At 45.6% G+C, this 27,830-nt stretch overlaps 1 protein-coding gene across 1 annotated transcript in view; it reads right to left on the bottom strand.

The window, feature by feature from the left end:
• MDGA1 (MAM domain containing glycosylphosphatidylinositol anchor 1) overlaps positions 1-27,830 on the bottom strand; it is a 151,991-nt gene that overhangs the window by 49,202 nt on the left and 74,959 nt on the right. The window contains exons 9-10 of the mRNA XM_010006021.1: positions 6,711-6,980; positions 3,308-3,459 (exon numbers count right to left, since the gene is read on the bottom strand). Of these exons, the coding sequence (XP_010004323.1) occupies positions 3,308-3,459; positions 6,711-6,980 (422 nt within the window). The remainder of the gene's footprint in view (positions 1-3,307; positions 3,460-6,710; positions 6,981-27,830) is intronic.

Here is a 27,830-nt window from a genome sequence, read left to right as displayed (position 1 = left end):
GGAATGCCCAATCAGCCCTCAGAAGCTGTTGAACAGGAAGAGCTGGAGAAGCCACAGCACAGGCCAATTAATAAGCAGCACTTCGACTCTCCCTCGGCCCCATTTGCAGCAGCTGCAGCAACCACATTTCATTCAAGGGTTCCCAGGTGCCCTGCAAAGCTTCCTGCTACTTAGGGATCTTCATGTTACACATGCCAAGAGCTCTTCAAGCAAACTGGGGAGAGCAAAACTAAAACAAGCAAAGCAGTTTACAACCAGTAGGCATCCCAACTGGCTACCCTTTGGATCCTAGCTTAGCAAGAGTTAACATCTCCCAGACAGCCCCTCACCACCCCGAGGCTGCCTGCTGCTGCTGTCCCATTCAGCCTTAAGATGCTGAAGGGCACGTGCCACTGACCACTGAGGCTGGGGAGCTCCCAGAGCCAGAGGAGAAGGTGAACCAGTTGGCTAGGTAAACTTCCATTAGCTTGATGCTGACAACAAATCAGCCAAGACTGGCCACATGTAAGGCCTGTTTTATCTGAGAAGATGACTTGTCATCTCCAGGAGGCTATCTGTGCCACCACAGTGCCCGGAAGCCAAGTGTATCTAGTGAGGAGGGTGCAGAGGCAAACAGCAGCTCCTCATTCAGGCAGACAAAACCCTTTCCTTAAGAGCCCTCCAGTCAGCTATGCTTTTAAGCTTTTGAGCTTTTCACAGTTACATTTAGTAATGTCACCATGTTCTGTTGTTCAATCACGGAACAGCAGGACACAAAGCTCAGCCCAGGTGCCCCAACATGGAGGAGAAGGTGTGACAAAGCAGCAAAGCCTGCGGGACATGGAAGATGATAGTGGTGCAAGAGAAAGACCAAGACATCAGGAGGTGTCACCAGGCTGTTTGGAGCCCAAGTGAAACTTTGCAAGGAAAAGGCCAGGAAGGCAGGACAGGAGCACAGAGGCAGCTCTGTGAAGTGGCAGGCTGGAAACAAGGGCAGATGTGATCCTCTGGGACAAAGAAATGAAAAGGGCTCAGTGAGACCTCAGTATGGCACACAGAGGCAGAGTCCCCACCATGAAATGCAAGTGTCTTTGTCAGAGGAGGGCTAGGAGGAGGCAATACCATGAAAGCCTATTCCAGAGGGTTTCCTGCTTGCATGTGACAGAAGTGGGAACTGTCTTGGTTTGAGCCAGGATGAAGCCAATTTTCCTTTTACTGATTTTTTTTTTTTCCTTCAGTAAGCTTTCTTTTAACTAGTCACAGTGTGTTCTAACTAAGGCTGATAAGAGAGGAATGTTTTTCTAACTGCTGGGTACCCAAGGTCGCACCTTCACTCTGCCAGCTCAGACACTATGGGGAGATCTGTGACCTGGAGTCAGGAGGCTGAGTTAGACAGATAGCAAAACTGGCCAGAGATATATTCCAGGTATCTATGTCAGCTCAGAGGAAGGTCAGAGATCAACAACTTCCTTCCTGCATTTCTTCCCTTCTCTTCCATCCATGGCCGGGGTCTGGGGAGGACTCCGTCCATCCATCACCATCGACCCCCAGGCTGGAGCTCTCCTGACCCTCATCACTCTGTGCTTTCTCCAGCAGCAGCTCCGGGATTTTTCGGGACTGTTCACAGCTCAGGACATGCTGGGGAGTTGCTGGGAGTGGGGGGATGCAAGAGGCTTTTGCCCATACCTGAACATATTTGTGTATAATTTTATATATTTTCTTATATCATTAGTGTTTAATTAAAGCTGTGTTGTTTAGTTTTCAATTCAGAGAAGTCTCTCTTATTTTCTCTCTCTCCTTCTCTACCTGGGTGGGAGGGGGAGGGGATCAAGAGCGTTGTTGTCGGACCTGAGTCAAACGGTGACAGGAACAAAACTGTTTCCTCCTCTCTGTGCCCTCCCAGGCCACCACAATGGCTCTCGTAGTCATTTCTAAGACACTGCCCATACATGAGACTGGGCTACAGCAGGGCCACAGTACAACACGCCTCTAAAAGACACCACTAAATAGTCACAACTATGAAGTGATGCCCAAAAAGTAACATTTAACAGCAGTAACCCATTAGTATGAACAAAACCAGGGAAGGTAAAATTTGCACAAGCACTCAGCTTCCTCCATGACATAAGTGAAAGCAGAAATGTGATTTTCCTTTTTCTTGATCCTTTTCAGTAGGAGCTCAAAGAGAAACATATCCGAGATTACTTTTAAGCACTGTGCAACAGGAAAAAAATCCTCAGCATCACAGGAGAAGTATAAAAATCACAAATTACTTCATTGAGTTGCAGTGCTGATAATAGTGAAACTCAGCTAAGAGCGAAGGGGTACAATGACAAACTGCCTTCATTATTAGAGCTCCCCTGTGTCCTGTATTATTATTAAGCACTGACAACGTGCCCTGTATGGTTTGAATAAGAAACAAACTCTGTCCCACCCCAGAGAGCTCACAATCAAACGGAGACATAAAACTGGAGCCTACTGTGCAGACACAGAGGAAAAAGACACTTGGATCTTTTTAATAATTTTTCTTTCTACCTACAGTAAACAAACATTTCCTTGCAAAATGTGTTTGCTTCCAAGCTACCGCTGAATGGCAAGAACCACCAATTTTAAGTGTCCCCATTTTTAAAAAATGTTGAATGCAGGCACTTTGCTGATTGTGGATAAAAGTATCTGGCAATCCTGCTAGGTTAATGTGCTCTTTAAAAACATCAGACTCTTTTTCCATAACCTTCTCCAATTAGGGATCTCTTCAGATTTCCCCCATTTCTACCCCCCCACAACCTCTGGTGTGATTTCTCTTCAGACTCAGAAACCTTGAAACCCACTTCTCTTCCCCTGCCGAGTTTCTACAGCCCAAATAGCTTCATTATATTGACAGTATGAAAGCCCCTCCAGAACAGCCAATGACTTTTTCCTGCAGTTCCTGCCTGGAGGGCTCTTCAGCTTATTCCTTTTATTTCATATGAGTGAGGAAGGTGGAATTCCACTCACTTCAGTCTTTGGCCTATAAGGTCTACAATACCTACTAATGACTGTGGGGTTTTGTTCCCATTAAAACCCCATTCAAAACAGTGAACAGGAACAGTCTGATGGCAGGCAGCAGGGCTTGGAAAGCCATCAGTTGTACCCAACACGAGACGCAAAAATGAATGCTGAGTTGAGCACTTGTCTTATCTCTTCCATTCAGTGGGAAAGGTAAAAGACCATCAGGGTCTGGCAATTTCATCACCTTCAGCTCTTAATCAGCAAGGAGACATCAATGTAAGTACTTCCTGAGAGGGCTTCTTCCCAAGGGCATGCACTAAGGCTCCAGAAGAGCACACCTTACCTGACGGACTTCCAGGCGGTACTTGAGGATGGGATCCACAGCATCGGGCTCCTTCTGTGTCCACTGCAAGATGTAAGAGTAATTCTTGGATTGCCTCTGGCTCAAGGTGGGGTTGGGAGTGTCATAGTAAAACTCTGGGCTGTAAGCTTTTGCTAGAGGGAGGGAAAAAAAAAAAAAAGAGAGAAGAGGGAGGAAAGTAAGAAGTGAGATCAGGGGGAATATAAATTAAGAGATGTGGTGAGAGCAGAACAGCTTCACTCACCCAGCTCATCCACTTGCCTTTGACATGATGGACACTGTTACTATTGTAGCTGGTGTTGCACTGACATGCCATCATTTTCTGTGAATCACTACTGCTTTCACAGCCTAAACTACTGGGAGGGTTAGCAGCCCTGCAAAGCCAGAGGGGCATGACCGACACCAGAGACAGTGGGAACAACTCCAGTTCTCCAGCTGCAACCAGCTCTAATCTTTTCTTTCTTGCTTTGTACTTTAGATTGAGGTAACAGCTTTAAACTGGCATTTCTCCTGTTTCATCTGCTGCTTTACAGAGTCTCCTGCTAACAAACCCTGAGGAAAGATCATTTGGCCAGTAGGTCATAGGAGAAGTGTTATTTATCACACAGGCACCATAGCATTAAAAAAGAGACCTTGCTCCTTCTGCATCTCCCCTGCCTTGGCAACACAGTGCTCCAGCCTTTTTATAACATGACAGTCAATTCAGCAGCAAAAGGGATGCTGACCTCAGCCTGGGTAAAAACAGCAGGAGTTTTTGCAGGGGTGGAGATGTCTTTTCTAAACCCAGGTCTCCCCTTAAAAAACAGAGAGCAGCAGGAGAAAGGGAAACACAGGAAAAATGATGGACCAGAGAGAAACTGGAGGGTTCAGAGAAGAAGTTATTTCCTATGATTTCCCCAGCCACTGCTGTCCTGAACCACTAAAAAGCAGAATTCAAAGGCTGCTGACATGCAGCCCAGTGGTCAGTGGACTAATGCCTAGGATCCAAAAGCAGCTTGAGGTTTTACCCACGACTGGGTTGAGATTACCTCAATTTCACTCTATGCACTTCAATTTTTTGGCAGGTCCTGCCCTGCGACAGGCAGAAACTGGGTCTGAATCCAAACTCTTATTTCTGGGTTCAGGTCCAGTTTGGACCTGCATAGACCAGAAAGAAACTTGGGCAACAAGGGATGCTGGAGAGCAGAACAGACATAAACACCATCTCCCCACGCAGTCTGCTGCACCTTCCCACTTGAATCACAGGTCATGACATTCTGGATGGTTATAATCAGGCTTGAAAGGATTCAATGTTTATTTTTTATGAACTCAGATGGATAATATTGATGTTTATTTCCAAGTCCTTTTTTTCTTATTATTTTTATTGACTTGAATTTTTGAACAAGCAAGAAGTTCAGAACCACCTCAGAGACTAACTGCTGCTTATTCAACTTGTATTGACTGTGGAAGTCAAGCTTCATAATGGACTCTGAAAAAAAAAGAAATCAGAACTGATGGTAATCATCTTCTTGCATGACGTTAATTCCTTATTAATTGACTCAAAGATGGAAATGGAAGCTAAAAAAAACCCCACCTTCTAATGGAGATGCAGATACTTCAAGATACTTCCTTAACTTCTTTTCTGGAAACTTTGACCATTGCTGGAAAGTTTTGCCTTTTATTTATAGCTGATGGGAAGAGTTGAAGGTTATTCACTCCTTCTTTCAGGGCTTTCCTGTGCTTATAGGAGAGCAGGTGATGACCATTATGGGCTGATCTGATAACTTGCTCAAGGGGAGTGGGTTGAATGTCTTGCTGTCTTTCCAAAACACCTCAGAAAGCTAATCTCCCATCTGCAGAAGAAACTAATTCCATCCCTGTGGGTTTAGGTACTCTGTTCCCTGGACATCTGAACACCCCTCAGTCACAAATGAGTCACTGCCTCCTTGTCAGATAGGAAGGTTTATGGTCCTTCTTTCACAGACGAGAAACAGAAACAAAAAGAGATGATGCCATTCACCCTGCTTACTCAGGAGGGTTGTGGCAGATGGGAATTAAAACTCCAGAAGACCTGATCCCAAGCACAGCAGTCTAGCCGCCAGATTATTCTTTAGGTTTCACTGCAGGCTCAGAAGGTCTAATTGATTTGTAGCTGCCCAGAACACAGACAGAGATGTCTGGAGCTGAAAACCCATCAGATATCAGTGCCTTGGAAACAGAGAAGGGATGCAGGAAAATAAATATTTGTTGCATTTATCTAAGAAATGTGTGCTCTGTAAGGATGAACATTGCTTTCTCCTGAGGGGATTTTATCTCATGGGGCACAGCATGGCACCTTAGGTGGCAATATGTATTTGTTACTAATTCCTGCAAGAAATTCAGATCCTGGGGGGATTCCCAAGCTTGCTAAGGACAAAGTTTGCTATGGTGACTCATAGTGGGATCTGGCTTTCAAACATTTTATTTACTGATTTGACAGTTGCAAGCATATGAAGAAAGGGTAGAGAGGGCTAAAGCTTTCAAGCAAAATCCACTGCCAGATAAATTCCAGATTTCAAGGGGTGAGAGCAAGGTCCTGAAAAGGGGCCCAAAAAGTAGGAGTGGTTTCTGAGAGCATCTCAGAGTTACAGCATACCTGAGCTGTTCCAATCCCTGAGAAAAATCTGCTTCGAAATCAGGCCTCTCTGGATGTTATTTATTCTCGTTTGTTCAGCCCTCACTTGTAAAGTATTACAAATTGGCCCTTGACTGAAAACCCAGTATTTTGGCTGAATTTACTGCTTATTAAGGCAACTTCATAGGAACGCTTGTCCAGAAACTGGTGCCCAAGTCAATTCTGGGGTCATGGGAAAAGCAGATTTAATGATCAGCTGGAGAAGCTAGGTCAGATGTGTGGTTTTAGATGCTATAACTCTGCCATCCCTTTTTGCAGCTGAACAGAAATCTGTGAACAGCAAATTCACCCAGTACTAGTATCCATTCCCAGCTTATGTTTGTCCTAGCAGGCATCATGACACAAAGACAGGCAGGGGACATAAGGAGGGCAAAGGAATATGTAAAACAATTTTTGTTTGGTTTTAAAGGGGAAATTAGGAGGTTTTGGAGGCTGCTGAGATGTAGAACCTTTCACTTGGTCAAATACTTGTCTACGATACAGGTAGTCCAAGCTTGAAAGCTGACAGCAGCCTAGAGTTTAAGTCTTGTCTCTTTCAGGCAAGCAGTCAAACACTGCTAAAATGTACTCCCTGTTGGCTTATGGAAAAATCACCCCTTTTGAACGCAGTGCAAAGCACAAAGGAGGCAGATGAGGTTGCTTGTACTGGCCCCAGTTCATTGGGAGCAAGCTTCCTACCTCCACCACCCCATCCATCCAACAGCTCGCTCCGACGTGCACTCTGTGACTTACCAGACACCTGGAAGAGGCAGGTGGAGACCCCCACGTCGTTGGAAATGCTGCACTCGTAGCTCCCGCTGGTCTCCCGGCTCACACTGTCCACCTTCAGCTCCGAGTAGTCCTGCTGCTCCGCCGGGGGCTGCGCCAGGAGGGTCCCATTGAAGCGCCAGACGGAGGTGGCCACCTTCATGGGGCTGCCCTTCAGCATGGAGCAGCGCAGGGCCACGCTGCGCCCCACGCCCTGCCGGATGTCCTGGAAGGCTGGCTCCACCACAGGGGGGACTGCAGACCAAACAGAGCAAGAGACGGGGACACCATCAGGGAATTGCTGCCTCGTTTAGCATGGTCAACATAGTGGTGCCTCTGAGGAGACAAGCACTTAAGATATCCAAGAGGATACTTATTTTCTAGCAGGAAATGGGCTTCTTCAAAACAAAACCAGCAACAGCCATCTGACATTCCCTTCTGGCTGGGTTGGGGTCACCTTCCACCTGTGTCACAGTTTGACTCAGGTCCGACAACAATGCTCTCGATCCCCCCCTTCCCCCAACCCACGTAGGGAAGGAGAGAGAGAAAAAGAGAGAGACTTGGCTGGATTGAAAACTAAACTACACAGCTTTAATTAAAACACTAATGAATGATACAAGAAAATATATACAATTATATACAAATATATTCAGGTATGGGCAAAAACCTCTCGCCTCCCCCCACCCCAGCAACTCCCACAGCACTTCCCTGAACTGGGAAGAGTCCCGAGGAATCCCGGAGCTGCTGCTGGAACAGAGCAGAGAGTTATGGGGGTCACAAGAGATAAAGCCTGAGGATCGACGGTGATGGATGAACAGAGTCCTCCCTGAATGCCGGCCATGGACGGAAGAGAAGGGGAGAAGAAGAAGGAAGGAAGTTGTCTTCTGTGATCTCTGACCTTCCTCTGAGCTTACGTAGATATATGGAATGGAATATCTTTGGCCAATTTTGCTGTCCATCTAACTCAGCCTCCTACGGGGGGGTCACAGATCTCCCCATAGTGTCTGAGCCGGCAGAGTGCAGGTGCAGCCTTGAAGCCTCAGTAGTTAGAAAAACATTCCACTGTCTTATCAGCCTAGCAGAACACACTGTTGCTAGTTACAAGAGAGCTTACTGAAGGAAAAAAAAAATCAGTAAAAAGAAAAATTGGCTTCATCCTGGCTCAAACCAGGACAACCTGTTTGTTAGGTAGGGTGGCCTTTAGCAAGTGCACATCCCACAGTGAGACACTGCTTGGAAGAACTACCAAGCTCTGCTCTTTCATGTGGGAAACGCAACTCCAGCAGATGAGCACCACAGCTTGGCTTCAGTCCTCAGATCCTAATCAGAATAACCATAGTCCTCATACACAGCATAAACCACACTCCCCGGACAGGCAGGTATGCTCCCAACAAGTTACATTCATGTTCTTTTGGTCAACATCTGACAGGGCTATCAGGGACACCACTTTCAGATGGAGGGATAGGCACTGGCTCTCCCCACGGATGACAGACCTGAAGGGGTGTCAGAGGGCCTCTCCCAAATACGTCAATACAAAACATTAGGAACTGCTCACATGGACTTCGGGTGCTATCTTTTTAATCTCTGGAAACAATTCCCTGACATTGGGAGGTGAGTCACATCTTTCCACGTCAGCTTCTCTGCCACCAGTGTGAGAATGGTGATGTGTGGCCTTCCTTAGCAAAGGGAGGCTACTAAGTCTTGTTCAGTAGCACTTGTAATAATTTACAGGAAGCTCACGATTTGCACAAGGCTGAGGAAGAGCAAGGAGAAAGCCTGGAATGGTATTGCTTGAACTACCCCTTATTTAATGCAATGGCAGGGGACTTCAAGCTCCACAGCCATCTAATAGACATGTCTGACTTGCAATAAGTTCTTAATTAAAACATTGCAGCGTGGGAATAACCAGAAGCTCTCCCACTAAAATGAGAGGCTTCTTAACACAAAACAGCTATTAGCCTGAATGCAGAAGAAGGAGAAGAGATTTATAGCAGCTCCAGCACAATCACAACTTACCTTCTCCAGGTTCAACGTACTTGCTCTTCCACAGGCAGCTTCTATGCACCACAGATCTACAATGCACCTGCCTCCTCCAAAGGTTCATAGAGCTGCTAAGCACAGTCAGGCCCAAATACCTGCAAATACCTGCATACACAGCATCTGCAGTGTCACAGATACAGCTCCACCAGGACCCACAGGTCATACAGCATCCCTGCTGCCCTGAACTCAGCATGCCTGGAGGGCTCCAGCACACCAGCCTCTGTCTCCCCTCCCACAGCCCGATGCCAGCAAGATGCACCTACAGCTCTGTAACACTAGCAACATCTCCCATCTTCACCACAGATAAAGGCAGTGTGTGCACCATCCCGCAGGTCTGCATGCAGTGTCCCCTCTCTGGGGGATACAGACACATCTGTGGGTACAGTGTACAAGCATCCCTCCGCCTGGCAGTCCCTTCTTTGACAGTGGCTGATTGTTTTGTAGGTACCCATTCTCAACTCTCAGCTTCTGGGCCCTTTGCTGCACTGAAGTGGATTAAACGCAGCTCTTGACTGAGCTCACGTTGCCGTGCTGAGTGGCATGGTCAGCTCATTACAGATGGCTTTGCTAGCAATGTGTCTCTGCGGGTGCTGCAAGCACTGACTTGCCTTCAGCTCAGACGTCTCCCACCTCACGGTGAGAATAATGTGAGAAGTTGTTTGATTAGACCTAGTGCCATGAATGTATCATCTCCATCCCCAGCTGCTATCCCATTTCTTGGGTCACATCTGGCTCCTTAATTGAAGCTGGTGGCGTCTCACGTTATAACCAAGGCCAGCTGGTGATGTAAGGAAAAAAAAATATGGAAAAAGGGAAAAGAGAAAGGAAGACTTAAGAAAAAGTGGCACAGCAGCTGCATATGTACTCAAAGCAATCTATCTCATGAGGAGGGGGAAGAAAGGTGGGAGAGCAGCTTTCTTCACTGCACCAAGCTGCATCTGTATACAGAGCTGGGACAGAGGAAGAGATAAGGTCAGAAATTGGACAAAGTGCCTCCTGCAAGGACACTGCAAGGAGAGTACCCCTCTGGCCCTTACTGAGGAAGCATCTGGGTCTCATAAAAGGTCACAGAGGAGCAGGGCTGGGACAACCCAGATGCTTCCTTAGGTAACTGCAACAGCAGGGCAGCCAAGGATGCAGACTATATAGAATCTTATTCACCTGGGAAATGGGATTTACTTTATTTGCCCCAGGACAGGCTCTGGGCCTAAGTTACCACTTTCTAAAGGGAATGTCTGAAAGTATCTAGAAAGCAAAAATGTATTCCATTTTCTCCTCCCTTCTCTGGCACTAGGAAACACCCAATGGGCGTTAACTCTGCAGATAGTCCTGGAGCTCCTGGTTTTTCCAGAGAGAGCACTGAAGTAGGTCATCCCAACACTGCATGGAGTACTACAGCAAGGGGCAGATGCACTGAAGGCTGCCAGTGGATATGAAAGCAAGGAAAGGTCAACAGCAATTACAGAGCCAGGCATCAGCTCTGGCCTCCAATGCCTACTGGGGAGCCCACACTTGCTCAAGTAGGTTATACAGTTATACACAAAAGGGGGACCACCACCAAGGCAGGGATTCATACTGCAAATCCTAGCAGATAACATGGACTTTTCTCATTCCTGGTTTAAAAGCAGAAGAAAGCATGTTTAAATGAGCCAGTGGTCCAGCTCCTCAGAACTAGAAGCTGAACAGCCTTGGTACACTGGAGATGGTGACTGTCTCGGAGCAGTGACCTCCAACATGACTCCTGTGCAGATACCTTTAGGGAGCTGCAGAAAATGATAGGCTCTAATACCCCAGGGAAGCAACATCCCTGCTGGCTGTATGGGAGCTGTTGGGCTCGGTACAGGAGTATCTGCCTATTCTGGCTCACTAAGCTGCCATGGTGCTCTTTGGACATCTTGGGTATCAGCCTCAGTTTTTAACCTAGTTCCAAAGGACAGTACTTGTCCAGAGGCTTCTCAAATGCTTTTCCATGTCTCCTATGAACTCCAGTGCAGGCAGCTGAAGCGCCCTGTTAAGCTGCAGCCTGCAGGCAGCAGGATGCTACACTTCAATAGGGAGGTAAAATGCCTTTCTGCATATACAGGGCTTCAGGATCCCCTGGTAAGAAACACAGCAGACAAATCCAGACGATTACTGTTTTCTCTCGGCACACAGCTTAATTCTTGAAGAGCTAGCTGGCAGGAGCAGTGACAAAAGGGGTGAAGAGGGCAGCACATTACTGTTGTAGGCAATGCTGAAGGAGCAAGGCTCCTCCAGCAATCTTGTTAAGATGCGGCTGCTGTGAAACACAAGGCAGGGCAGCCTGCCTTCACAGCAGAATTATTGTGCAACAGGAGAAAACATAATCATTCACCTGCTTGTTAGGAGCAAATCAAATCAGCCAAACACAGGCAGCCTACTCCAGCGTGCCAGGCACCCTAAAGCAAAGCAGGGCTGTAGGCAGCTCTCCTGCTGTGAGTCAGAGCAGATGCTCTGCACTGAAGGGTTGCTAAGCCAGCACAGCATTCATGATGATAAAGGGCAAGAGGGAGGGAAACACAACAGAGAAGTGTCAAGGGGTGCTGCTTTGGGCTCTGGGACCCAGTAACCCCTGTTTTCTCAGTTTCACTGGAAATAACCACGACTGAAATGCTTGTCCTGCCAAATGAATGAGAAGTGTACTGGCTGTTGAGCTGTGGTCAAGTCCATAAGTATTTGTTAAGTCTGTTTTTATTTTAGCCTTGAGGAAGGGAGGAGTGTTCTTCCTTACACAAACTGAAATGCTTGCAGGAGACACCAGTCTCCTTGCACTGTTATTGTGCTGTCCTGCTTGGGCACAGCTCAAGGAGGGGCACTCGGCAACCCCTGAAATGCTTTCTGATTGCTGCAGGTTTCTATCAAATTCAGATGCCTCCAGAAGGCAAAGATGCTTCTTTCACCAACAATGAAATCAGAGCATCCCAGGACAGCAGTGATGCACTATGGAAAGTTTTTCACTTGTGGATAAATGCAGGGGGAAAAAAGGCCAAAAAAAAAAGCAATTTTTTTTTTTTAAATTAACTTTAAACACTGACGATGTTGTCATCAGGCTTCTCAGTCTGATATGGATGAAGGGAAGAGAAAGTTCATACTGGAGTGGAATGATGCACAGAAACCAGTGCCAAGCTTAAACACAAATCAGCATCTGCAGAACAAGGAAACACTGAGAGAACAGAGCTCAGATTAAGAGCTCAGGCAAGAATCTAGTAGGTTGAAAATCCTAGACATCCCAGTACAACAGCACTATGCAAGACACATGCACATTCTTCGTTCCTGCTGTAGTGTAAGGACTGTGAATGGCATATCCTGGGCAATTCCGAAATGCTGACTTGATCTGAAAGGTCTGTCAGAGCTGAGGTCCTCACTCATAACCTGTTTTCTGACCCACAGACAGAAAACCCCTGTAGCCATCCTGACCAGCAGCTGACAACAGCCACCTCTGTAGGTGGTCAGGTGCCTGCAGTGTACCACTACTCTCATTTTTCTACAGGGATTTACTTCCCACGACACTTCCCCTGCTGCAAAGAGCACCACAGCACAGAAGCATCTGGGCAGAACAGAGGCACAAGCAGAAAGATGGCCTGCCTGATGTCACACAAAAGAGCAGCATCAGACAGAAGTGGTACAGGAGTTCTGTATCCTGGCCCATGCTTCAGTCCTCAGCCCAGGCTTCCTCCCTTGTGAAAAAAAAAACCTCTCTTCGACCCTCCAGAGTCAGTCATCATTTACATTTTTATTTGAATCTAGGGAGTGCAACATGGAACACAAGTGATGAAAATAGCAAGCCTTGCTAGACTAGAAAGCAGCTTTACTTTCAGCAACTCTCATACCCCTGCGTTGAAGGACTCCCTCCAAGCTTAGCCTTGCAATCACAGTGCCAGTGGTATAGTATTCTTGTTCTGCTTGTAGTCTTCACCTTATCCCACATGTGAGAGCTAACTGATCACTCAATTTGCTGGATTAACACTGCAAAGAACACACAGATATCCTAGTATGAAAGACTGCACTTCACTGTTAGTTACAATTATTAGCTGCATTTTGTTATCCAGAGTGGCTGTCCAGACAGCAATTTCTCTCTGGAAAGCAAATCAGCACAGGTGGCCATTAGGGCCTTATGAGACCTATACAATCCCACACAGCATCCATTTAAATTCTGAAAGGTACCCTTCTGCTGTCATATTGGATGCAGTCTTACTAATCTCCTCTAGACAAACAAAGTGATCCCAGCAAAAGGTGGGACCTGATCCTGTAATCCAGGGTAATAAAGATGCCACAGGCATCCAAGATACTGCACCCCTGCTCTCACAGCAGGTAGAAAACTCCACGGTATCAGCTCCAAGAGAGACCAAGGCTCACTACCTCAGCAAGTAGGAAGCTCTTTTATTGTCACAAGGCTGGAAAATGACAGCTCAGCAATTCTGTTCCATGCAACAGTACCCACTATGCCAAGAATGCACATTAGGCACCAGCAGGTTTTCCACACAGAGACAAATATCCACCTAATATTTACAATCCCCATCTCATCTGCTTGTTTCTGAGAGATGATGTAATTGAGTAGTTAGGAGAGAGGAGATGGAAGGTTTGCTCAACTTATTTCAGCTAAAAGTCAGAATCTTTCATCTTCTATGCCTTTTGCCTTTGCACTTCAGTCTCCCCATGCATAAAGAGATAAAACCTATTTTTTTTGCAGAGTGCTTGAAAGCCAGTTGCAAGTATTATTATTTCAAACAAAACAAATTTGTCTGAGTACCCTTTTGGTTAGATAAGTGGGTGCAGGGACCAGAGAAACATGGCTCAGAACAAAGAAGGCTTAATTCTGTGCTAGTTGAATGCTTTTCAAAGAAGGGCAAATGAAATGCGTTCACTACCAGCTTTTCTGCTTTCCTCTTCTCTGAACTTTCCAAGCCAATTAGTCCAACCAGTCTTCATCTTGTTTTAATAAAGATGGGTTTACTACGGATTTCCTCTTCTGCATGACGAGCTGTGCTGATTAATACATGAGACCCCTAGCTCACTTCACAGAGTGCTTTGAAGAAAGTCCATCCTGGGTGGGAATTCCCAGACTTTCTGCCTCACAGATACGCCTCCTCAAAAAAAAGATCTACCCCAGACATGCTGGAACTCCACTCAGACTCACTGCCCAAATAATCCACACTAACAAGACACTACAAAGACACATATTCTCCTGCAGCATAATGCCACCTCATTCCCATGCCTCACTTACCTTCAAGCGCCTGGTTTCAAAACAGGACGCTTCCCTAATTGAAAAAGATAAGTGGGAAAAGTTGGTGTCTGTAGAGAAGACACACACACATTTGTACGTGAGATGCATGCTGATAATGCTCCCCCATCCACATACGACCCAATTATAGCAAAGTTATGCACAAGAGAAAAAAAGAGGGTGAGCAAGCAGGCATCTCACAACTAATACCTTCAGTTACTGCCAGACCAGTGGCACAAGCCAAATCTAGATTTTTTTTAACTTTTTTTTTGGCCACAGAATAACATCAAAATATTGTCCTTAACTCATAGCCAGTTTTTCTAGCTATAGTGTGGTGAAGCAGGGTGACAGCTAGGGTAGATCTGGGATTCTCCAGCCCACCCACATACCCACAAGAAGGGAGCCCTCCCATGTGTAGCGCTGTCAGACCTGCCTCTAGAAGGTAACAAGATGTCAGCTCATAGCCATGCATCGGTTATGACATGCTTCTGTTTAACAAATTGGGCTGGCAGTGACATGCTGCTCCCAATAGCACATAAATAGTTCAGATTCAAACATTTCCTAGCAGTCAGCCAATGATACTCTTTCCCCAAAGCATCCCATATGCATTAACTTTTGGCAGAGAACCAGTTATCTTAATACTCAATAATTCATAGGTGCTCCACTCAGCTGGGTAGTTCTGGGAAAAAAACAACTCATTGCCAGTGCAAACTAAGGCAAGGAAAAAAAAAAAGCAACCCATAAAAAAGAACCAAATGAGATTATTCTTCCAAATCTGAGAATCCACATCTTTCTTCTTACTTCAAAATAAGAAAGAAGAGTTTATCATTTGTTTTTCTTACCAGCAAACTCAATTCCTTGCTACACTTAAAGCCTACTGCAAGTCCTACCCACAGGTGTTTTTACATCCTAGTAATCAACTCTGTTAGACTCCAGCCTCAACAAATACCAGGATAGAATTCTTAGTCCTCTTCTCTACCAAAGTCCTTGATGAGATCATGTTGACATTTTACGTGTGTGTGTGTGTATGTATGTACATCTTTACAATTTGCCATTCTCCCCTTACTCTCCTCTTCAGGTGATAGAAGCACAGCTTTAGTTCCTATTGAAATTTTATTTTTGCTGGACAGGAACACTGCCCTAGAGTTTTAAATGCCAGAGAAATTACATGCAAAAACTTTAGGAAAGGAGAAAATAAAAGACAAACCTGAATCCACAGCTCTGACTCTCCTCACGTGCCTGGCAGAGACAAGCAGGGCACAGGGGCCTATAATAGGACAGAGACCAACAGGTATATTTGCAGCCTTGTGAGCAGCAACTGAGTTGATTGGCCCATCACAAGCAGAATGCATTCCCTGTGCTTCCATCCACAGTGAAAAGATGGGAAAATAAAGAGCAAAGAGCCAATCTGTGATGTTCATTGTCCTAGAATAGGCCCTCCACATCCCTGAGAAGGATTTGGAAGAACTGAGAAAGGACTGATTATCCCCCCAGGTTTGACAGCAAACCTGGAGCTAGCTGGAATAGGACTGAAAAGCCCAAATTTATCCCATTTAACTTGAGACTCTTCACTGAGGCAAGTTAGGAAAAAGACCTCCCTTCAAAGCCACTGAGCGAGAAGGACATCTCCAGAAGATGATTCAAACGGTAGGAAGCCCCAGCTGACATTACCTCCCTGCACAGGGAGCCTAAGGTGATCCCAGCCCTAACATCTCTGCTAGGTGGGATGAATGCAGACCAAAGTAAATGCTTGTGTGACACCTGCACAGAAGTAGCCAGTGTCACCCCTCTCTACGAACCTCTCCATGAAATCCCAGGGCCTTGTTTATCGAGTTCATCAGTAAGCTGAGTCATAACATGCATCTGAAACTTGGGCAGCACATCCTGCTCTTGGGCAGGAGACACCTCTTGTGTTCAAGATGCTGCATCTGACAACAGAGCTACCCTGGGAAGGAAAAGAGACACCAGGCTGCACGTGCCCCGTAGGAAACACAGTGATAAATGTTTGGACTCCAGACAGCATCCAATTAGATGCACTGCTAGGGCTCATGTCCAGAACATGCACCTGCCACCTACAAGGAACTGACTGAATCTCCCCTGATCTCCTATGAAGGAACTCCCTCACCACCAGAGGAGCTATCAGGCGGAGGTGACTGCTGACTCCAAGCAGCAATCCAATAGCAACAGGCCCCTATTCCACCACCACTTGCCTGAGCAATTCAATAGCGTCTATATGTTTAGATCATTTTAATAAAAGAATAGAAAGTTAAGAGCAGGGAGGCTGAAGGAGAAAGTGCCTCTGAGAACTGCAATCCTTTAAAAATGGAGAAGAGTCCCTGCTTTTGAAATGCAATGATTGTCAGGGCCACAGGTGGTCAGATCTTTCTGGTCACGGCTGGGCTACAGCCTTGCCTCACCTGTTTTCAGTTTGAAAGCTAAATTTGGAGCACTACATGATCCCTCCACAGCTGCTTTCCAAACAGCCAGGTGAAGCAAGAAGCAGCACAGCCACAAGTAAAAGTGTTGATTAAAAATCAGACCTGGTTTAATGACGGGGTGGTGGGATCAGAGCAGGAGAGGGGGGAAATCCAAGCCAGAAAGAGGCTGGTAGGGGAAGGAGGGCCAGCCACGTTAATTAAGATTATCAAATATTAGCCAGCACTCCTTAATGTTTAATTTGAATGCTTTGTCTGTAAAAGTAAGCAAAAAGGACAAATGGAAAAAAGCTAGACCAGGAAGAGTTAATGCAGTGGTTCTGTACTTATCTACTGAGTGGAAAGAGGACAAGCTTCTCCATACAAACCAGGCTCTTCCTCAGCCTCTCCTTCAGGCCTCGTAGGGAATTTGGACTAAGGAGGAAGAACTTAGCATAGAGAAACACCCAGTTCTCCATCACTTCTCTATCTGCTGCCTCTGAGTTCTGCTGCCAATTGTTTAATATCCTGCTCTGCTACCTGTCATCATTACCCCATTTTTCCATCCTTCACCGTTGATTGATCTTGATTCATCTGAGGAAGATGATGACAATGAAAATGTAGCCATTCAGAAAGAGGATAAAAGAATGCTCTAACTAAAAGATTTATGGCAAACGTTCAGTCTCATAGATGAAGCAGCTGAGGTCAACAGATTTCCAAGCAATTTTTCCCATGAGAATTAATGAAACAAGAGGGGTGGTGCATACAGGAACTCAGGAAACACAATGCAATTTGTGTTTCAAATGCAATTTGAAAACACAGGATCAGTATATATAGCATAAAGAAAGGAGAGAGAAGAACATTTTTCACTGTAAGCATTTTTGCTGTCACTCTCCGGATGGCTACCTCTTCATCATTGTCATCATCATCTTCAGATGAATCAAGGTAAATCAAATCAATCATGGGTGAAGGATGGAAAAATGAGGATAGATTCAAACGGCCCATCAGATGAAATGGTTGAGGTCTTTCATAATGGTGACCAGCTCCAAAAAGCCAGCTGCCAAATAGCCACAATCTCTGCCATCTGAAAGTCCTGTCTTCCCCCTCCATCATTCACACCATCACCTGCCTGCATTTAAAAATGTGTGAGTTTCATAAGCACCTACATCCAACTCCTCCTCTATTAATTAAATATGAAAAAATGTTTTATCTGTCTTATCAGTAACTGTCATAGCTGTTCGTTAATTTATCTTCAGTGGATTGCTGGTTGCAGAAGATGATCTCCCTAGACCTTATTCCCAAAACTGCTAACCACCTCTGGAGACAGCACAGAATTTGGCAAGTCCTGTTTCTTGAGGCCTGGATGACACCACTCATATCAGAGAAGGGCATGGACTCGAGTTATGGAGGACTCACTCCCCCACTGGAAACCTCACGTCTTCTCTTGACGTTGCCACTGTGTTTCCAGAGAAGCAGCAGCACTCGTGCTGAGGCAGACACAGCCCTGCAGCTCTCATCTCTCCCTGCATTAGCAAAAGCAGTGTCACTTCTGACAGCTGCAGGTGTTGTGGGCTCCCAGAAATCACCCTCTGGGACTTTGGGGTCTCCGCTGCAGCAGAGGGCAGAGGAAGGAGGCCAGTGACAGAGCTGGCAATCATTCAAGGACAGCAGACTGCTTCCTCGACCTCCCCATCTGGCTATCAGCTCTGTCCCATCTCCTCTGGACTTGGATCAGAGGAAGGAAATTTATTAACAGTCCCACTCACTGGATAAATCTGCTCTGACATTTGATTTTCCAGGCTGCTTCTGTGGCTGACTTCAAACTGAGCCAGCACTACAGGAACCATTTGGAGGAGCAGCATCCCTGTAATGTGGGCACGTGCCTGTCTCACAGAGACACTTTTTCATGTTGACTGAGAAGAAATTAGGCTGCAGCAAAGGCAATATACAGCACAAGTGCGAAGTACACACTCCAGTTTCTTCTCCTGATGCCTCAATTTTGGTCCAATAGATTAATGCCTGAAGCTCATTCCATTAAGTTTCCATTGTTCATATTACCAAGTCTTCTGGGACACAAAAAGTAAGGTCCTTACCTTCCTTGTTCTCACCCATTGCATCACAATCTAAGTGGATCCTGGCCTGAGTCAGTCCATCAGCAATTACCAGCCTGAGGCACTGCAGCAGCACATGCTGTGATGTGGTATCCTGCTCCTTCCAGTCTTTCCACAATAGGTAATAACACCTCATAGAATGAGATACCCCAGGTGAAGAGGACATTTTAAACAAGTTTCAGCAACGTTTGCTGAGCCATCCCACTGTGGTGGGCAGAGAGAAGGTATAATTCTGTGTATGGCTCTTTCTCTGGAAAGAATCTCTGTGGATTTAAATCTGGGAACATCTCTGGGTAAATCTGCTATAAAAGCCAGAGGTGATGGGAAGACAGGCTTCTCATGTCCCCCTCCTTGTAAGACTCTATCTGCATCTGTCTACCATGATCTGAATTCATCAGTGCAAAAATGGCAGAATAACAGACTAGTAAGAGGTCATAAAAACCTTACAAATACCACAGAAAGTAGGAAAAGATGGAAGAGAACTTCATTGAGCCAGGCTTTTGAAGGGAAGTTTGTGATAGCATCCTGCAAAGAGGAGAGAAAATTATTCTGTACCCTCTGTGCGTGCATTGCCTATGGGAGTACAAACATGAGCCGACCGGGTCAATGCAAGCAGGGTAGACCTCAGAACAAACAGCAGAATGCCTTTTTGTACCTCAGTGATTCCAGAAAGAAACTCATGGAAGATGAATGTGGGATGGAACTTTACAAGTTAAAAAATGAAATATGATTAATATAGTTTTATGGATCCTTGGCAGACAAACGGGGTAGTGTTTGAGAAAGCAACAAGAAAAGTAACTATCTTGTTATAATCTCCTCAGGCATTGGAAAGATCCTGGCTTGCTTCCACATGACAGACTAATTGAAGATGTAATACTACTCAAATGCAGCCCACATCAAACAGATTAAAAACACATTAACTGAAAGAGTTCAAAATGAAATTTTAAACGATGCACGCACCACTGAGATCTCTCTGGTGAGACGGAAGACCTTCTCTAGAAAGACGTCTCCAGTGAGATCCCATACAAACCTCTTAAATTGATGCTATTTCACATCTTCGTAAAGGTCAAAGATCCAGCCAGCAGGTTGGCATAACAAAAGCATATAAATTATAAAGTCTCTTGTTCAGCCTGTGCAGTGAACATCACACATAACCACCCCGGTGTGTGAATGACCTTACACCCACCTGCAGCTGGGGTGACTGGGCACAGACTTTGGCACAGCTCTGGGATGTGGCTCGTGCTTTGCTCCCTTCCCTCCCACATAAGGGCAGCACTTTAATATGTAATAACTAACAATCACCATCCTTGAGTGCCTACATCAGGATCAGATAGAGCGCCTGTAGAGGACACAAAATATGCAGCAGTAAATTACATACTAGAAAGATACCTCACGCAGGACAACTTGGTTTGCTTGACGGAATCAGCCTATGGTAACTGCATTCAATTTATCTTGGATAACATAAACGTCCAGAAAAAAAACTGTTGAGGAAATAATGCATCACTCTTGTTAGGAAAGAGCCAATGATCCAAATGTCCAAATCTCTGGATGACTAAGCGAAAGCTTACTAGATGTATTGTGAGATGGGCATCACCCCTGCATCTGCATTGCTGAGATCGTTTTTGGGAATCTGTTTAATACGGGTGATGACGCTGCCAGAATGAGGTTGAAAAAAACCTGAGAAGAGGGCTCTAAAAATGAATTAAGGGGTGGAAAACACACCTTATGTTGAATGGCCAAAGGGACTCTTTCTGGATTGCATACTGAAAAAAGGCTAAGAGATAACTTGTTCTGGTGTCTGAGACTACACAAGGAAGAGACTGCTGATAACAAATAGCTCTTTATGTAAGAAGACAAAGGAATAAACAGAGCTTGTAGATGGAAACAGGCTTAGATTAAGTCATGACAGCTGAACCATGAGAGTAAAAAATGCTGTAACAACTTACTGAGGCACACACTGGATTCACCGTCACTTCAGTCTGTGAGTAGATGCTGCACTGAAAATGTACAAATAATCCAAGTTTAGATTCACAGAGGTAAACTCACCTTGCTCCTCAGCTCCACTAGTGAGAGAAACTATGCTTGACTTATAACTAACTCTCCTGTCCAGAAAAATAGCACAAAATTATTAAAAGATATTCAAGGAGCTTTTGCTTTCTCATCATGATCAGGAAGCTGGAGTCATAGCATTTTGGGTAGGCAGGTTGGAGAACATAAACCTCTTCAAATGGTTTAAAAAAAACCCACACAGCAACAAAACACCACAAAACCCAACTGTCCTTCCTCCTCTTTTTAAACCTGTAGGTAGTTTCATTTGCATCTTTTCATTTATTCATGCGAGTTGGTTCCTAGAAAGCTAATCAGAATGAAAACTTGACAATTTCAATGCATAACTTGGACTTCTGCAAGGTCTCATTACAACCAGCCCAAGGGGAAGAGAAAAATCCCCAAACCACAAAATCCCATTTTGAGTGTTGCTCAGTCTTCCTCCAACCCAGCCAACTGCCACCATCTTCTTAATCCTTTAGACCCATTATGCTCTTTTCAGCAAACCACTTCAGATGGAGGGCAGCTCCCTTTCCCTCAAGCCCCAGTTCCCCATCTTACAGCAAGATGTTGGCTAAAGGGTTTGTATTATGCATAAGCTATGAACTGCTAAGAAAATCCCAGCAGGCCCAGCACTATTAAGCCCATCTATATTGCATTAAGTTGTTATTAGGTATTGCATTCTAGCTTATGATTAGGACAGTAAAATATCTCTTTGCAATCAGCACTTGGTAAGGAAAATCCCTGTTCAATGCAAATGCCACTGTTATTTATTTGTTCTCTTGACCTCAATCACAGCCACTCTTGGGAACCCCTGTTAGTTCTGGCACTCCAGCTGATTCCTCCCATCAAGTGCTTGGCAGAACAGGGCCCAGAGTGGCAGCATATTTGCAACAGGTGAGATTTACAGCCCTTATTTCATCAGACATAAGAGAAGGTCACAACAGATGAAGAGCCTACAAAGGGTCAACAGAATTGGCTTTCAGTTGCCATTCTTTTGTTAGGCAACAGGGGTTTCTCCCAGATGCTTCCTCCTTACAGAAACGGAGTGATTTTCAGTCTATTCTACATCCCATCCATCCCCTTGCAGCTTGGCAAACAAGCATGCAGCCTCAGAAGTCAGCTTCCTCCCAATCAACAGTAATGAAAAATTTCCATGGTTCCCTGCAATCACACACAGCCCCAGAAACAAGCTCTCCCAAGTCATGCAAAATGCAGCAGGTCTGCATGCAACTAGGAAATCTAAGCACGACTGTTAATTCCTGAGACCAATGAGGGGTTTGCAGGTTCATCACTGGGTTCGTAAAAGAAAACTGACTGTTTTATCTCAAGTCCTGGAGGCCAATTAAATTTGAATCAGAAGCAAAAGCTGAGATAAGGTAGGAACGTGTGCACACACATGCTTGTTTGTGTTTGCAATAGAGAGGCAAAGAGGAATAGAAATCAGGAATGAAATGAAATGAAATAGGGTGAGGGGGGTGCGTGTTGGAGATGTGATCCCTGGTCATTGAGAAAACACTTTTCTAGCTTCAAAGACAAGATAGTTTCTTTGTCAGAGAGTGGTGCAAGTGGAAAAGCACAAATTAGTAACTGAACAGATGTTTCCCCACTGAAAGCTCCAAAGCTTCCTAAAAACTGAACCCTCAGCCTTGCAGTAGACCATCTCAGCACAGAACTGGCAGCAGGAAGAGCTGCTGAGTTGTAGATAAGCCTGTGCACCTCTGAAACATGATGAATACTGAATCAGTTTCCCTATAGGAATAAACATAATGGTCACTGAGTCATCTGGGTTGGAAAAGACCTCTAAGATCATCAAGTCCAACTGCTAAACCAGCGCTGACAAGTGCACCACTAAACCATGTCCCTCAGCACCACATCTACACGGTTTTTAAATTCCTGCAGGGATGGTAACTCTCCCACTTCCCTGGGAAGCCTGTTCCTGGGGCTGAGAAGCCCTTCAGGGAAGAAATTGTCCCTAATATTCAATCTAACCTTCCCGTCCTATTGCTTGATACTTGGGAGAAGAGACCAACATCCCCCTGTGGGAAAGAAGATGTCTAAATTCTATCCAGAGTAAGAACCAGAACGCAAGCTGATCACGGGTGCACACCTTCATCCTGCAGAAGAGCACTCACTAGGGGGGTCTTCTGGAGAGATCTAGTCCCAGATTCTGCCTCCCTTCCTCAGCCCATCTATATTGCATTAAGTTGTTATTAGGTATTGCATTCTAGCTTATGATTAGGACAGTAAAATATCTCTTTGCAATCAGCACTTGGTAAGGAAAATCCCTGTTCAATGCAAATGCCACTGTTATTTATTTGTTCTCTTGACCTCAATCACAGCCACTCTTGGGAACCCCTGTTAGTTCTGGCACTCCAGCTGATTCCTCCCATCAAGTGCTTGGCAGAACAGGGCCCAGAGTGGCAGCATATTTGCAACAGGTGAGATTTACAGCCCTTATTTCATCAGACATAAGAGAAGGTCACAACAGATGAAGAGCCTACAAAGGGTCAACAGAGTTGGCTTTCAGTTGCCATTCTTTTGTTAGGCAACAGGGGTTTCTCCCAGATGCTTCCTCCTTACAGAAACGGAGTGATTTTCAGTCTATTCTACATCCCATCCATCCCCTTGCAGCTTGGCAAACAAGCATGCAGCCTCAGAAGTCAGCTTCCTCCCAATCAACAGTAATGAAAAATTTCCATGGTTCCCTGCAATCACACACAGCCCCAGAAACAAGCTCTCCCAAGTCATGCAAAATGCAGCAGGTCTGCATGCAACTAGGAAATCTAAGCACGACTGTTAATTCCTGAGACCAATGAGGGGTTTGCAGGTTCATCACTGGGTTCGTAAAAGAAAACTGACTGTTTTATCTCAAGTCCTGGAGGCCAATTAAATTTGAATCAGAAGCAAAAGCTGAGATAAGGTAGGAACGTGTGCACACACATGCTTGTTTGTGTTTGCAATAGAGAGGCAAAGAGGAATAGAAATCAGGAATGAAATGAAATGAAATAGGGTGAGGGGGGTGCGTGTTGGAGATGTGATCCCTGGTCATTGAGAAAACACTTTTCTAGCTTCAAAGACAAGATAGTTTCTTTGTCAGAGAGTGGTGCAAGTGGAAAAGCACAAATTAGTAACTGAACAGATGTTTCCCCACTGAAAGCTCCAAAGCTTCCTAAAAACTGAACCCTCAGCCTTGCAGTAGACCATCTCAGCACAGAACTGGCAGCAGGAAGAGCTGCTGAGTTGTAGATAAGCCTGTGCACCTCTGAAACATGATGAATACTGAATCAGTTTCCCTATAGGAATAAACATAATGGTCACTGAGTCATCTGGGTTGGAAAAGACCTCTAAGATCATCAAGTCCAACTGCTAAACCAGCGCTGACAAGTGCACCACTAAACCATGTCCCTCAGCACCACATCTACACGGTTTTTAAATTCCTGCAGGGATGGTAACTCTCCCACTTCCCTGGGAAGCCTGTTCCTGGGGCTGAGAAGCCCTTCAGGGAAGAAATTGTCCCTAATATTCAATCTAACCTTCCCGTCCTATTGCTTGATACTTGGGAGAAGAGACCAACATCCCCCTGTGGGAAAGAAGATGTCTAAATTCTATCCAGAGTAAGAACCAGAACGCAAGCTGATCACGGGTGCACACCTTCATCCTGCAGAAGAGCACTCACTAGGGGGGTCTTCTGGAGAGATCTAGTCCCAGATTCTGCCTCCCTTCCTCCCCGTGATACCATCATGCCCAGCACCTGGAGCCAGCATCCCTGTGATATTGGCCCCATTGCCAAGGGCACCTCAGCACTGTGAGTTCTGCACTTAAAATTCAGAAACAACAGGGAATGGGGTTTCAGTTTCCTAGTGGATGCTCAACTTCTTACTAGGGCTTCTGTTCATATCAGGAGTGACTCAGGGTCTTTCCTGCATAAGCCCCCTCCTCAAAAGTGGCATTGTTACTCTATGTGTTTCCCTCACATACCTGCCATAATCTTCCAGGTGGGCTGGAGGAAATAGCTCTGCCCTAGTGCCAGGGTGCAGGTGAGGAATAGCAGGGGAGCCAGCTGCTGCACCCTCATAGGCACTGCTTGACATAGTTTATGGCACAAAAATCCTGGGAGAGAAGCGAAGCTACAGGCACGATGGCATGACACCACATAGCTCTGTCTCTGGGGGAAAGATGCTGGGAGAAAAGAGCCTCTGCTCCCCTGGCACAGGTCCTGTGTCAGGTCTGATATTCTTATGTTTCCCTGCAGGTGTGGACAACTGTTTTCACTTCTCTGCCTCAGGTTCTTGTGCAGAAGCTGAGAGTTATAATGAGAAAATTAACTTATTTGTTTGCCTGCTTGGTGACTTCCTGGTTCCCTCAGTGAGACCAGGTCCATGGTGCCTCTCTCCCCCCAGCTGGACAATCAACATGCTAATTTCCTGGTCACCAAGAGCCAGAATTGGATAAGGACAGTGCATCCCCTCCTTTCCTGTCCTGTGACTCTAGCCTTAAAATACAAGAACTGGAAGCAGTTTTCTAGCTCACTTCATCTACCACCTCCCTTGCCCCATGTGTCCTGACTCCAGGTGTTATCCTGCAGTTCACAGTACAGCACCTGAACAGCCTTGCAGGATGCCCAGCACAAAGCATTTGAGAGGATTCTGAAGCTGTTTTTTATCCCAACAAGTTGCTGTATAGGTAGGTTCTACAGGGAAAATAGCTACCATGGCAGCAAAGGCTGAAAAACAGTGTCTGAATTAGAACAGTGTTCAACCTTGAGAGGACCACAGTAGGTAAGCAATTGTCCAGAAAGAGATGACCAACAATGTCTGCTACCCACTGTGCCTATACAGCTTGTCTCTCCTTTCCTGATAAAAATGTGTAGCTTGGATGTCTCTCTTGATGAAATTAATTTGCTCTTCCTGGAGAGTGTGGCCAAAAAGCAGGATAATGGCAGCTTATGGAAAATGTATTTGTTTCTCCCAACAATATCTGAGAAATGGATAAGCTGATTTAAACCAGTTTTCTTCTGAACAAATTCATCTCTCTAGGCAAGGAGCTCTCACACAAGCTTTTACTCAGCCTATCATTACAACCACAGAGGTTTTTAGAGGTGAGTAATGAGCTGCACAAAGGCTGAATGGCAGTGCAAGCAGGCTGCAATCACGCATAGCAGACCCTGGTCCCCTCTTTAAGGAGGGCTCCCACTTTCCTGATGCATGTATCTGGGTATCATCCTCTGTTCTTTCACAGTAATCTATCCAAGGCACAGTGAGGAGACCTTCCAGTACGTTGCATCTGATGTGTGGTGCCACAAACTGAACAGCTTTGCAGAATCTCTTCTCCTGCCTCCACTGCTCCAGTGGATTCTCCCTGCCATCTGGGCCTCTTGCTTTATGTCTCAAGACTCCTAGATATCCCAACCACCACAGCATGAAGACATGCCCTGTCAGACCAATTTCAATCAAAGAGGTAAATCGGAAAAGCTCTCGGGGCACAAGTGAGACTTCCCAGGAAAATCTTGGTGCAGGGAAGCACGTGGGAACCTTTCCCACAAGGCAGCATGCAGAGCAAGAGTCCTGCAGAACAAGTGTCCTGCAGAGCAAGTGTCCTGCAGAACAAGTCCTAATTGCTACACACTAAGGGGAAAAATTCAGGCCAGCCAAAATTCACGGGACTGCTTTACCTGGTGAAAGATATTTTCTTCCAACACTGCATGACACCAAATACTACAAAAAAGCAGCACTGGGAGCTCAGGAGCTTTGCTCCACAAACATAAAGGTGGTCACAGAGAAGGTGGCTTTCGCCCCTCAGTGCCATGAAGCTGGCAGGAGGGTAGGGCCAACAAGTCTGAGACAAACAGAAGCCATCCTCTTTTCAGGTACATTTGTTACCACCAAATCTGAAACTGCTGTAAGTGCTGTCACAGCCTCTGTCTGCCAGGCCCCAGGACCAATAGATGGTAATTGCTAAAACAAATCTGAAGCCAGCTAAGGCTCTGTGGTTGTTACTGTGCTCTGAACCATGGCCATTTGGGTTTACATCCATGATGGAGTAAAAGTGATTCCTCTCTCAGCCTGCCCTTAGACTGACAACTCTAATTAGTTGTTAGCAGCCTGGGCACTGGGAAGCAGAGTGTGCAATCCTAACGCTGTATTGCCAAGGACAGGCCTACCCACACAAACACAAGCTCTAAGCAACTTAATCCCAGCCACCACACTGCTAGCTGAGAGTGTGTTGACAATCAGGAACAAAACTTTCTTGTTCTTAACGGGGGGAAATGGGGGGATTCTCTGTATTAACAGAAACACAAAGTAACATGTATACTTTCAGCTTAGTCACACACCTTTGTACAACAAATTAGGGGATAAACAGGGAGGATTTCCACCAATATGGGACCAGAGATTGAGTCAGACTTTATTCATGCTGGTGGGTCGAGGTCATGCCTGTGACTAGAAATGGTTTTCTTCTTTTTGCTAATGAAAGTCTCCAGGTTTGTAAATACTGAACTTGCAGAAGGCATAGTTTTCACATGGCTTGGAATATTGACACACCTTCCCCAAAACACCAGTTGATTCTTAAGCCTCTAATGGTTTTAAATTGCAGAGCTCAGCTTGGAATGAGAGCCTGGGGTTTCCCTCTCTTTAGGAGCAAGACCCACGTGATGTAGAACAGTGATACTGAAGCAAGATGGAAAGACCCAGACACTGCCAGGGTAGAAAAAAAGATAATCACATTCTGCCCCCAAGTTAGCTCCTGAACTGCACTCCTCAGCTTGGAGGAAGGTGCCAGGATAGACTTCACTGATGAAAACAATTTAAAAAAACCTCCAGTCACTATTAACAAATACACTTGGAAACGAAACCAGCCAAGTCTAAAATTCTTAGCAGATGGCTCCATACTCCAGCTCATACGGCCAAACAGCAAGACAGATAAGTCAGCTCAGACACAGCTATGGCCACAGTCAGTCTCATTTCTCTTGGACTCCCTTCACACAGGCATGCAGAGCTGCAAGGAACTTTCAGGAGCCAAAAGCCTGGTCCTAGCCACCCTGAAGAAACATCTCCATGCCAGGAGTATCTCTCAGGAGTGCTTTTAGTCGAGCAGTTAATATCCAAGCTTATGTTTCAGAGGGGGCAGAGCACCAGCAAAGAGCACTGACATTGAGCAATGGCTTCAACGGTCGATTGAAACAGCTTAATGCATTTCCAGTTGCATGGAACCAGCAATGTTTCTCACTTATTTACAGTATCCCCACCCCCCCCCC

Source organism: Chaetura pelagica, unplaced genomic scaffold (genome assembly GCF_000747805.2).
Source record: "Chaetura pelagica isolate M959 unplaced genomic scaffold, ChaPel_1.0 scaffold271, whole genome shotgun sequence".
Lineage (NCBI taxonomy): Eukaryota > Metazoa > Chordata > Aves > Apodiformes > Apodidae > Chaetura > Chaetura pelagica.
The sequence above is the reverse complement of the archived record's forward strand: the minus strand, read 5'-3'. Positions and strand labels throughout refer to the sequence as shown.